Genomic DNA, 13,771 nt, shown 5'->3' on the forward strand with positions numbered 1-13,771 from the left:
GGAGTCACATGTGCAACATGATTCTAATTCTGTAAAACAAAAACACCCAGAATGCATACAGACTGGTCTTTATTCATGAGATGATATGATTCTGAATGTTTATTTGGGGGCGGGGGGTGGGCCTGGGGGGAGGGTCCCAAGTAGGCTTTGTGCTGACAGGGGATCAGCTCCATCTAATAAACCATGAGATCATGACGTGAGCCAAAATGAAGAGTTGGATGCTTGACAGACTGAGCCACCCAGGCGCCCATGAGATGGGATGATTTTGGATTTTTATCTTTTTTCTTTGTGAAAATGATAGTTTTCATACTTTTCATGGTAAACATATTAAGAATAATCAAGAATTGGGGCGCCTAGGTGGCTTAGTCGGTTAAGCGTCCGACTTTCGCTTAGGTCCTGATCTCGCANATCTGAAAGAATGTCACTTGACATTCTATAACAGCTAATTCTAAATATAAATAACAGCGCTGTGCTTTTTACTAATAACTTACTTCTTTTTAAAGAAACTTTATGAAAATGTAGGATTTACTTTGCTCCTTGAACAAAACATAACAAATTTCAGAAAAAATTAAATGTATTTTATTTGATCATCTCATATAAATGACAATAAATTTTTAAGCTTCCAAACAGAACATGACTAAAATTTAGTTTAGTAATGATCCTTTAATGTTATATTTGTAACAGGCAAACAACTGTTTTTTATTTCAAATAGTTTAAAGAGTTTGACTCTTGTGGGGTGACCCAGTCAGCTAAGCATTTGACTTTGGCTCAGGTCTTGATCTCACCATTTGTGGGTTCGAGCCCTGTGTTGGGGCCCTGTGGTGACAGCTCAGAGCTTGGAACCTGTTTCTGATTCTGTGCCTCCCTCTCTCTGCCCCTCCCCCATTCATGCTCGTGTCTCTCGCACTCTCTCTTAAAAACCTAAACATTAAAAAAATTTAAAAAAAGTTTGAGGCTTGTGAAATGACAGAAATGGTACAAAACAAAATCAATTCATAACTGATAAGAAACAACTATCAATGCAAATATGTGGAACTTTCTAGAATAAAACAAGCTATAACACAATCGATGTAAAGAACAAAAAAAGAAATTTCTAGGATTTTCTGATCACAATGATGGCAGTGGAATACTTTGAAGATTTTTCAGCTCTTATTAAATAGTAAGTTGTGCCCCTTCACTGAATGCCTGTCCTATACTATATACTAAGCAACACACACTTTAGACAACTTAAGACTCTTAAGGAGTTGGTTTCTCTCTGAACAAGTTTAACACACAGACTGGTTTTTATTCATGAGATGAAATGATTGTGAATGTTTATTTTGAGAGAGAGAGAGAGAGAGAGAGAGAGAGAGAGAGAGAGAAGAGAGGGAGAGAGAGAATGAATCCCAAGTAAGCTGTGCTGACATGGGGGCTCAGCTCAATCTCACAAACTGTGAGATCATGACCTGAGCCAAAATTAAGAGCCAGACTGCTTAACCATCAGCAAATGGACCCCACATCTTTAATTAATGTCCAATCAATCCACATTATTTTAGGCATAACATGATATGGCAAAACATACAATGGTCTGCAATTCAAGGAGCCTAATGTCAGTTCCTCAAATTAGCAAATCTGCAACACCCTTTATTCTGACCAAGTTATTTATTTTGAAAAGAGCAAAAGGAGTTATTTGAGAAAGAAACCACATTCAACAAATGTTAAAACCTGTATATACAACTCAATAACAATATGAAAGAAAATAAAAAAGTAGTTCAACACCCTTAAGGAACTGAAAAAGTAAAATACAGTAAAGATAGACATAGTTCTATAAAAGAACGTTTTGTCTGATACAGACACATTTAAAACAGCCATTGTGAAAAGATTATCAGTATATATGTTGGAATAACCTGCCCGTCGATTTAGGAGGGGGTGAGGAAGGTAGAAGGGAAGATCTCTAAATCATATAAAGCAGGGTAATAAATTTCAACCAGATGTTGAATTGAAATGGGAAAATATGAAATACAGCTAAATGTCTAAATAATGTAGAGGCAGAAACCAACAAAAACAAGTAAACAAAACTTAAAGGCAGCCAATCTACAAAACTGAGAAACACAGCCTCATGAAAGAACAGAATCTCCTCACAATACACGGCCTATAACAAATCAATTTAATAAATACAACATCAGAAAAACAGGACACAGAGGAAACAATTTTAATAACTGGAAGTATTAAGAGTAGTTAGATAAAACTAAAATCCAGTAAAAAAATAGCTTTTTAATCATCTATTTGTTGATTTTATTTCTTCTTCTCTGTATTTAGAAATTTTTGGTTGAAGTATAAATTGGTAAAGTTTACTATAAGAGAATTGGTCAATATAAGACTTAAAAATATTCACAACCTTAGATCTAGCTACTTAACTTCTAGGAAGTTCTAAGGAAGTAATAGGTGCTTCCAAGTTTCAACTACAAGAATGTTTTTATAGTGTTATTCATAACAGAAAAGAAAAAAAAAGAAGAGAAAGCAAGAAATAAAGAGTCTAAGTAGTATCTTTTTTTTTAAATGTTTTATTTTTTTTTGAGAGAGAGATAGAGACAGCATGAGCAGGTGAGGGTGAGAGAGAGGGAGACACAGAATCCAAAGACAAGCTCCAGGCTCTGAGCTAGCTGTCAGCACAAAGCCGGATGCAGGGCTCAAACCCACGAACTGTGAGATCATGACCTGAGCTAAAGTAGGACACAACCGACTGAGCCACCCAGGCGCCCCTAATCTACGTAGTATCTAACAACAGAGATCACATTAAATAAACTTCAGTATGTGTCTGTAACGGAGTGTCACATTATCATTAAAGATGATGATTTAGAATCTTTAACAACACGAAAGATCTTTACATACAGTATGCGAGGGGAAAAAATTTACCACCCTAAATATAATCTCATTTTAGAAAGACAATCTTTAATACACACCAAAAGTGTGTGTTTTTGTTTGGTGGAGTTATAGGTACTTTCTCTGCCCCTTGTCCATATTTCCTAAATTGTCTGTAATAAATATGAGTTTTTAATTAAGAGGAAAAAATTACTTATAAGAAAAACACAATGAAGTGGTGTATGTGTGAGGTTGAGAAGATGGCAGAGAGAGGAAAAGTAAATTCTAAAATTACTAGGTATTATTAGTTTCATAGATTTGGGTCTGCTTTTTGTTGTTTGGATCTGGGAGGACAATGTAAGAAATACGGTTAATTCAAATTTCTGGGCAACAGGTAAAGTGAAAAAATAATTTTACTTTAATATGTCAAAAGCATCCTTTCAAGATCTAACCTAGTGTTATGAAAAATAACATTTAGAAGAATCCTACCTGTCTAACAGTTGTTTAAGTGATATTCATACTGACAGGCTTAGCAATCAGGAAAGGCACTTTAAATTGATGCTCCACTCTGGAAAATGTAATTCTCAAATGAGCTGGAACCTCAAAAGATTACTAGGTAGTTAATACGTGTTTGACAGCTGGTTGGATAGAAATGTGGACAACAGACAGGAGAATAAGAAAGGTGGCTGGATGAATTCATGAACAAATAGAAATGAGGTATTTAAACTCTCAATCCAAACTCTTTCCAACGTTTCCCTCCTAAGCCTACCACTGAAAGGACATCATTCGTTAATGGCTACTATTAAAAACTCAAGATCAAGTATTTCCCTACTATTATAAAATAATGAAACTGATTTTCCTGTGTGACCTGTATCACCTAGGCTCATTACTTAGAGAAGTCACATTTTTTCTATATTAAACAATATTCAGCATTGTGGATATTCATTCCAATTTATACAGAATTAGCTTTACCTGCTTCACTAGTTACGTGACTTTAGAAAAGTTATTTATCTTCTCTAATCTCAATTCATTTATAATTGGTAATAAATTGAGACACATGAGGTGTGCTTACATCTTCATTACTTTGCTGTGATGATTAAATAAGATTTTGTGACTGTGGCAGAGAAACAAGACATGTGGATTCTAGAATTAAGGGTTCACCTCTTTATTAACTATAGCTTTGAAGGATTAAACCTGTTGTCTGGGACCCGAGTCTTTTTATTGGTAAAAGGAGACCTCATTACCAGGGGCTGTAATTTGGGGTCCATATACTACCTATTCATGGATGGAACCCAGGGATTTTGTGAACCTGGATGTGGTGGAAATTTACGTATTTTTTTCCCACTAATGTCATTTCTTTCATTTATGGATATAGGTGATAAAACACCATATTAGCAGCATCCATCACTTTGTCACTATAGAAACTTTTTTATTTTTTTAATTAATTTTTTAAAATTTATATCCAAGTTAGTTAGCATATAGTGCAACAATGATTTTTCAGATTCCTTAACACCTCTTACCCATTTAGCCCATTCCCCCTTCCCACAACCCCTCTAGTAACCCTGTTTGTTCTCCATATTTAAGAGTCTTTTATGTTTTGTCCTCCTGTTTTTATATTGAAATGACTTGTTTTAAAACCACACCCCAGTTATCATCTGCAAAAAAATTACTCTATAATTAAGTGTTTTTAAAAACATTTTGAAGGGGCGCCTGGGTGGCTTAGTCGGTTAAGCGTCCGACTTTCGCTTAGGTCATGATCTCGCGGTTCGTGGGTTCGAGCCCCGCGTCGGGCTCTGTGCTGGCTGCCAGCTCAGAGCCTGGAGCCTGTTTCAGTCTGTGGCTCCCTTTCTCTCTGACCCTCCCCCGCTCACGCTGTCTCTCTCCTAGAAATAAATAAAAATATTAAAAAAAAAAAAAAAAACATTTTGAAAAGTATTTTTCAATATAGTTTCCTTCCTACTGCTGTTATTTTATGAAATTAAAATATTCTGAGAAGTCCACAGAACTGACTAGGCTACTAAAGAAATCCATGACACCAAAGGGAACCCCTGCAAAACATTATAAATTTTAGCACTTAGTTTCTGTGAATGCACCATACACAATAAACTCAATACAGGCAAAACAAATTCACAGTTATCTTTGATAGAGGAGGGCAGCAGTATCAGAAAGGACACAGCAGGTTTCTGAGGGGCCGGGAATATCCCATTTCTTGATCCAGGAAGAGTACACAAGTGTGTTTGTTTTGTGAAAATTTACAGAACTGTATACTTGTGATTTTGTGCACTTTTCTATATGTATCATGTGATCTATCTTGAGAAAACAGTTTAAATGTATTTTCAGATATAAACTTGATGCTGTGTTAATAGAGCTTTTATCCTTATCCTGGTACTGGAATGCAGAGAGCTTCAATCTGACATTGTCTATCAAATGAGGTCCCCAAACGACTTTTAAAGAAAAGTAAAAGTGGAATCTTGGGGCTCTAGACATTCTTTAGTGGTTTTGAGACACAGTCCAGCAATCTGCACTTGAAACGCATGCTCCCAGGCGATTCTAACATTTTATACTCTGAAAAACACAAAACTTAGATCAAAAAGTGAATGAAAACTGAAAACAGTTAAAGCCTGGTAGCTAAGAAAAGGAACCTTATTTTATAGATACTTCAATTTAGAAGAAACCACAATGGTATTTTCTTAAACTTCTCATGTACTCTTTCTATAATATTCCTGACAGATGGGTATCCAGATCTTGTGTATTTATTTCCAGATACAAAAGAAACTAATCACTTCTTCCCACATGGGGGGCTCCATCTCACAATTGTGAGATCATGTCCTACACCGATATCAAGCTTAACAACTGTTATCATCCAGGTGCCCTAACCTCCTACCCATCTTTTGTGATAAGCATGATTTCTAAGATTTCTCCTAAATCTTAAGGAGTTTTGGGACTGCCAAATTAAGAACCCCCAAAATGAGAAAAAGCCTAGAAAGTTACTAGCACTCCTAGAAAACAGAAAACAAAGGTCTATATAATAATCTAGGAAGAAAGGGAAAAAAAGAGGAACATCTCCCTTCTCACCTTTCTTAATTGTCCCTTAAAAAAATCACCCCCCCCACACTTGAACCTATCAGATGGATCAGAAAGCCTCAGAGAAAACCAAAGGTGTGAGCAATCCAATGTCAAAAGAAAATCAGCAATTTCAACAACTGCTGAGCACCTAACTTGAACACCCATAAAACTAAAATATGGAACACCAACACCACCTAGTCTAATAGTTGCTTGGAATCTCCCAAGAAGAACTATTAATATTTTCATTATCAAAAAGAATATATCGCACCATCTACTTGTTGTCAAAAGCTATTACATGTAAGTTATGAAAATAGTTAAGACTGTTCACCTGTTTAGGACATGCTACAAACACTGGACTGGATATCAAAACACTGGAAAGGGTATCAAAACCTACTGACCACATGACAGGTGGGATGCCTCATGGGAATCACCTTACTCTTGTGCCTTCATTTCCCTACATGACCTGCTTCTATCACAGAGATTCTGTCAAATAGAAAACTATAAGAATATTAGTTATAAAAATACTATTAAATGACAACAAAAAATGTTATAGGATCACCAGGCTGAAACATATTCCAACTGAATGAAGACCTTCTAGTATATGTGCTGCCAAAGAGAGCACAGAATGAAGACCTTCTAAATGACCACCCAGTTTCTTTGACTGTGGAACAGATGGATAGGTAGCAAGAGGTACCTGACAGGATGACAGGAAGGGGACCGGCCACACTGGAAGGGGAAAAGAAGTGAGAGAGAAAGGTGAGTTAAAGGGGTCAGTCTGACGTGCCAAGTTAAGTTTAGCAAGGAACCCTGCCAACTACCTACCAGGTGAGAAGACAGAGCCACCATAATGCAAATGTCACTGTGCTCTGTAAGCAGGGCTAGCATCATTATGAGACACTAAGAAATGCTCACTGGACAGGCACCAGTGTCCCCTGGAATGTATGTTTAATAGCTGTAACTGTTAGAAGAAGCTGAACTGAAATTTAGAGATCTAAGTTCTAATTCCAGAGCTCTGCTATTAAACTAAGCAATACAACCTTTTGATATAAACCTTTCCTGGGACTATCTAAAACCTAGGAAAAGATCTTTAAGTTCTCTTCCACTTTTCAAACTATAACACTATTTTACAGATGTAACAGATGTGGATTCATAAAAATCTAATCTATTAGGTGCTTATATAAAGGTGCCTCTACATGTAAGCCACAGACGTTATCAGTGATGCAGACAGTGAGTGTCCTGAAGACACCCCTATACTAGAAGCTCCATATAAGACAGGGCTTTAAAATGTGGAAAATAAATCAGGTAACAGGCACCAAATTAATATTAACAAGATAAAGTTTTGGAGGAAGAAGTAAATTATTACCTCATGATTATTTAATCGCTTAAAAATATTGATACTTTAAGTAATTCTCAAGATACACTACTAACCTGAGGTTCTAGACAATACATCTATCTTGAATTCTTAAATACTGTTAAGAGTGTCAGATACGTGAAAAAGGAAGTCCTGTTTTTGCTACCAATGGTCCTTCTCAGAAAGTCATTTTGCTAACTCCTTACTATAAGATATGTATTTTAAATATGAGCACTTTAGGATCTTCAATGGAATTTCAGAAAAGAATCAAAGGAAATCTATTCTTCAAATATGGGGCCTTGTTTGCCAATACAAGTGAAACGTTTGAACAGTTTCAGTAACTGTGTTAGATCTTTTATTCCAATTTAACGTACTACTGATGGCTTTCAACTATTACTTTGAGTACACTTATTAAACCCCTAGTAGATTTATTGAAAGCTCCAAACACCTTTATTTAAAACAAATGCTAAGTGTAGACAATCATTAACGTCCAGTTAAAAAAACAAAAAAAATCAAGGGCAAAGTATGTCAGTTCTAAATTCTGAGTAACAAAATTGCTGTTCATATTTTGGTTATCTAAGATGAAAGGCACTGAAGAATATTAAAAGATGACACATCAGAAACTTTGAGTTCTAGTTGTCAGTTCTGCCACACTAATCAAGTGATCTCTTAAAATCCTAATTTTCTCATTTGTCAATAGAAAGGGAAACTATAATGATCTAAGGTTCCATTTCAACTCTAAGTATTTTAAGATTCCTATGGTCAAGATTTTAGTTGCCTGAAAATAGGAACAGAAAACTGATTTTGCCTCCCCCCTTCCCACAAGAACAGTCTTTGTCAAGAAAAGCTGGAGTCTTTCCATATTGTCTTCCAACCAAAAAATAAATAAAAGGAGACATATTTAGTGTTTGTGCATCTTCTAATCAGACACTATTAATCATTTCTTTTAAAATTAAATTACCTACCTCACTGGGGTGTTGTGAGGATTAATTCATTAGTGTTTGTAAAGCACTTTGAGATCCTCAGGTCAAAGGCGCTATAGAAGTGCAAAGTAGTAGTATTATTACTAGATTCTTTGCTTATTTAAGGAACTTCACAATCCTTTAAACCTAGCTCTCTGTTATGATTTAAACATCTATTTGTAAAACCCTGCAATTTATGCACATTACTTTTAACTCTTTTTGGATATATAAACAGGGATAGGATGTTTCAAAACAGATGATTTTAAATAACGTCTAACTTTGATCTACAAACGGATAGAGAGAGTAAAGGAAAATCGTGTGACAAATTTTGTTAAACATAAAATTTTAGTGAGAAATCTTGTCAATCGGATTTAGAAGTGTGCCTAAGCTGTACCCAAAACGAAATAAACCCACTTTAATCAAGAGTCTGCAATGAGAAATTCCTTTCTTCAAAGAGAAAAGGAAAACAATTTTCAAATCAACTCTGCTTTAAAAGGGGGTACTGAGCTTATAAATTACATTATATGGGTATACATGCAATTGTCATTTAAAACCGTTTTATTTAAAAACAGTAACAATATTAGTATGAACTGATGTCAAAATAACTCAACACCTTTTTCTTTAAACTAGCCTCCCACCCTCAATTACACAAAGCAAACTAAGCATTGAGAAGAGATCAAACTAATTTTGCTTTATGGAGTTTTAAGAGGAAAAAAAAATGAGGGCCAAGGCTTCAAAACCAGTTAAAATCTTGGATTAATTAACACCACTTCCCACTCCTTTCTCTAACCAAATCTAACAATTAAAGCGCTGTGTTTTTAAGTCAAAACAACACACACACACACGCGCGTGCACACACACGCGCACACACACACAGCTAAGAGAAGCAGAGCCAACTATCCATTGGGATATTCTGCTTGATAAACATTAAAAAACAAAGAAAGAAAAAAAGCCAAAATCCTCTGATGAAATACTCCAGTGCAGTACAAGTTCTAGCCCCAAGAGCAAGCTGAAATTTAGATATATTAAACTTTAAACACTTACCTCCTGCTCCTGCTGAAAGATGACAACTCTACCACCTTTATCTCCTGTTGCTAGTAATTCTCCAGAATGATTAAATTCTACTGTAGAAATTATATCTGCTGTATAATTGAAACAAAACAAAGAAAAAATGATTTTAGTTTTTCTTTCTCAACTTAAACAGAACTTAGCATGTTTTCCTTAATACATTCCAGGCCTACAGATCAACCCACCATCAGAAATAAGTAAATCTACGGTTCTTTCATGAATATTTTGGTTCTCCAAAAACACATTCTCTCTAGAATAAATCAGTACGAATCCATTTTAATAGGAATACAAGTAATACTTAAATACTAGTCGTTTACTGGTATTTCACTAAAATCATGAGTGTAATCAACAATGTGTGAGCCATTTTATGATAGTACCATTAAGCATTTAATAATTATCTTCATCATTTTCCTTCTTATATACTTTTGATAAGTTTCTTTATGCAAACCCAAAGGAGGCCTTTGAAAATAAAGCAGATATAATTGAAATGGGGGAAATTTTTAAATGTAAAAATAACTTTAGATGAAATTTTAAGTCAAAAATCAGTTAATTCAAATTATAGCCTCAGAAACAAAAGTCTGCGAACAGAACACACACACGGCAGAAATGCTCTATGCCATGCATTTTCAATATGCACAGCCCTCTTGTGGCTACCAACACTGCAGAGGCTACTAGAATTGGTCCTGTTACACCTGAAGTCAGTGTTAATTTCACAGTAAGTTCAAATAAAATTATATAGTATTTCACTTGCTTACTGACATGAGAGTCATTTTTCTAAGGGAAAAAAAATCTAAGTCACAGAATTAGGCATTAAGATACAGCAACTATACTGTATAATTCACCACTGTTATTAACAAGTTCTTCATTATAAAGCATTAAGCCAAATTAGGAAAGACTTCATCATATGCACTTTAAGTAAAAGGCTTTTTTTTTTTTTTTTTTTTAGAAGAGAAAGTTCATTTTCTGATCTGTATCAGCTCACTGTAAGAATTTAAGAATGTTAATTTGATATAATAAAGAACATTATGTATCTTAAAATTTTAAAAATTACTGACCAACGTATCTTTATCAATTACCTGTCCAACACTGCATTTATAGTTTTCTTTCTAGTGATTTTTCCAAGAACATCTTGATTTTGGAAAGCTTTCTTTGCTTCCTCCATTGTTTAGGTCCAAGGCACTTTATCTTTTTGGAATACTCTGGGAACCTACCAAAAGTTACACGTGCTGTGCCAAAAAACTGCATGCTTAAGTGCACACAAATATTTGCATACTATTTCAGAAGGTGTGGATAGCACCCCACTTCCAGATTAAAAACCTTATCCCAGAAGCCCACCATGGTCAGTGGTATCAGAAGGTAAAAATAAGTTTAGTGTTTGTATATGTAACATAAAGGTGTGAAACTGAATATAATGGACTGCTCTGTAAAGACAAACATAATTTTTAAAAAGCCATTCTATTTCTTTCAGTAAGTTTTTACTTTTAATTCCAGTGCAGTTAATATACAGTGTTGTATGAGTTTCAGGTATACAATATAGTGATTTAGTAAGTCTACACATCATATATATATGAGCACATCAGTGCTCATCAAGTGTACCCTTTATCTGCTTCACCTATTCACCCATCCCCTCACTCACCTCCCTCTGGCATGCTTTACTTTAGTGAGTACCCTCAGTTATCTTTTTTTCTTTTTCAAAAAGAATATTTTTTACTTGAGACATACTTGAGAATACATGATTCTAAAATATATATGTATATATAAATACACACATACATAAATACACACACACACACACCATTCCATCCAAGAAAAACAGAATGCACATTTTCTTCAAGTACACACAGGAGAATCCCCCAGTTAAGTCACATAACAGACAATAATGAATATGACAAATTTAAGAACACTTGAATCATACCAAGTACATTTTCTAATCACAATGGTGCAAAACTAAAGATCAACAATAAAACAAAGCTGGAAAAGCTACAATGTAAATATTAAACAACATACTACTGCCCAACAATGGGCCCAATAAGAAATCACACGTAAAAGCTATTCATTGGGTTCTCTGTACTGTATTTACTTCTGTAGTGACTATATTGAAGGATTAAAATCATACAGAGTCCTGTACTTAAAGTACATTAGAACACAGTTTAAGAGAGAGAATAAGCAGTAGCTAACAATAACAGACACAATATATGGAGTCATTTCTTATTTGAAGATCAGGTTCTAAAAACAGGGAATGAGGTTAAAAACCATACATAATAAAAATTATTTTACATTCAAACCATCAGACAAGCATCACTTTGGAGACACAAATTCTTTCTGCTGTCAGTCCAACTCAGCCAATCTCCCCCAGTGCATGGTTTCCCCCTAGTTTATGGTTTCTTGAGCTAATGCACCAAATAAACTAATTAATTTGAATACAAAGTCATGTGACACCAAAAATACTTTTTTTTTTGAACCTAGAAGTCTTGGTGAAATGCTCACACCTAATACCAACACCAGATTCATTACAACAGAATAACAGGCAGAGGTGGCTGAGTATTTAAATTATTTCATCTTTTTTCCTGTTACCAATCGTTGCATTCACCGAAATTAAAAAAATTACAACTCCTTGTTAGGTAGATGAACTGTCATGGCTATGACTTAATAGGGTATGACTAACTTGACTACCCTCCCTGCTGAGTTAGTGAAAAGCAAGAGGGATAGGTATGCAGGAGAATGTGCTCAATTTCCAAAGGGAGAGAAATCTCGATCTGTCTTAAGTGACCTGGACGGGAGAAAAAGAATCTAGAAATGATTTAAGTCAACAAGGAGGTCATTATGATAAAAGGACTGAAGAGATGTGGGATAGGAATGCTGGTGACTGAGTCCACATCTATATTATCCTCACAAGAATATATTATTCCCCAAGGTACTAAAGATAGTACTGGTTTACAAAGCTAGTTATAATGCAGTCAGTGAATATGTGGCAGGGCGGGGAAGGAAAGAGAAGTGTGTATTTGTGTGTCTGTGTGCATGCAAGAGACAGAAGGGGGAGGAGGAAGAGAAAAGGGGAGGGAAGAAAAGAAAAAGACTCATAGTTTAGTGCAAACAGTAACAGGAATAACAAGACTTCTGTTCTTACAATGGTCACTTATCCCAGGAATGGTTATTTTACAACTAAAATTCCAAAGTAAAGTGATGTCATAAATGCTTAATAGTGAACCAGCTTCACAGATAAGGTACAAAATTTTAAAAGGCACACTTGACATAGGCCAGGAATTCTAGAAACAATTAAACAACCAGCCTACGTACCAAAGAAAGAAAAAAGACGAGAACCAAAGTTCCTACACACCAAAGAAGTCAACCCACTTTAAATCACAGAGGAAGGAACAGAAATAATGGGTGAAAAGCATGCAACTTTCTTGATTTATGGATATTTTAAAAATATTAATGTTTATTTTTGAGAGAGAGAGAGAGAGAGAGAGAGCAAGCGCGAGTGGGGGAGGGGCAGAGAAAGGGAGAGACACAGAATCCAAGCAGGCTCCAGGCTCTGAACTGTAAGCACAGAGACCAATGCGGGGCTCGAACTCACGAACGTGAGATCCTGGCCTGAGCTGAAGTCGGATGCTTAACCGACTGAGGAACCCAGGCGCCCCTCGATTTATAGATATTCTTAATACACTGGTGTCTGTTGTTATTCACCTTGCCAAAAGTCAATGAACAAAGAAAAGCTGAGAAACAGCCAACCAAGCCACTGCTTAGTTGAACAGTGTAAAGCAACAAACGACAAAAATCAAAGAACAAAAACTTCCTCTTCTAAAGAAAAAAGAAGAATATTTCCTATGGCCAATAAAAATGTTATTTCACAATGAAAAAAACTGCCCATATTAATCTTCTTTTATAAGAATATTAGTCAACTGCCCTACTATGCCCTAAGTCAACACAGGGCAATTTTAGGCATAGATTGAATTCCAAGCAACATTTAAAGACAGCACTTAAAAGGCACAAATTTTTAGTAAGAAAACTTAATATACATGTTTTTGAGTCATTAAATCTTATAAAACCAAGGATTATAATGCATTCTATAAAATGGAATTTTCATTTCTTCCAACCCTCCCTTTCCCTTCTTTGTAAACCACTGGCAGCCTGGGTTTCATCCTCAAGAGGCGAAATCACTGCTTTCTTTTGGGGGCAGAGTGGTGGTTGGTGGTGGTGCGAGTGACAACAGCAGTATTGCTGGTCTGTTTATATTTCACCAGACACAACATTTCCTTCTTGTTACCTACCTTCCCTATTTCTTAAGTGGTATAATAAACAAAACAGGGTACAGACAGAAAATTAGTAGATGGTGTATATAAATGGTAGTAATTAACAATAATTACTATATATTAGGTGAGCAAATAATTATTAGCTCTGACATGTGGGTGAGGGTGAGAATGAGGGTTAGGGTTGGTTTCTCTTGTGGCCATGGGGGAGATCTGCATCCTCTTGCTGGGAA

The 13,771-nt window shown here is 35.4% G+C and overlaps 1 protein-coding gene across 2 annotated transcripts in view; it reads right to left on the reverse strand.

Annotated features, from left to right (window-relative positions):
- The window catches only part of PPP2R2A (protein phosphatase 2 regulatory subunit Balpha), an 83,724-nt gene that overhangs the window by 22,940 nt on the left and 47,013 nt on the right, over nucleotides 1-13,771 (reverse strand). For both annotated transcript variants that reach the window (XM_077780105.1, XM_077780106.1), the window contains exon 3: nucleotides 9,265-9,362. In XM_077780105.1, the coding sequence (XP_077636231.1) occupies nucleotides 9,265-9,362 (98 nt within the window). The remainder of the gene's footprint in view (nucleotides 1-9,264; nucleotides 9,363-13,771) is intronic.

The sequence above is a fragment of the Crocuta crocuta genome, unplaced genomic scaffold (assembly GCF_008692635.1).
Source record: "Crocuta crocuta isolate KB4526 unplaced genomic scaffold, BGI_CrCroc_1.0 scaffold395, whole genome shotgun sequence".
NCBI lineage: Eukaryota > Metazoa > Chordata > Mammalia > Carnivora > Hyaenidae > Crocuta > Crocuta crocuta.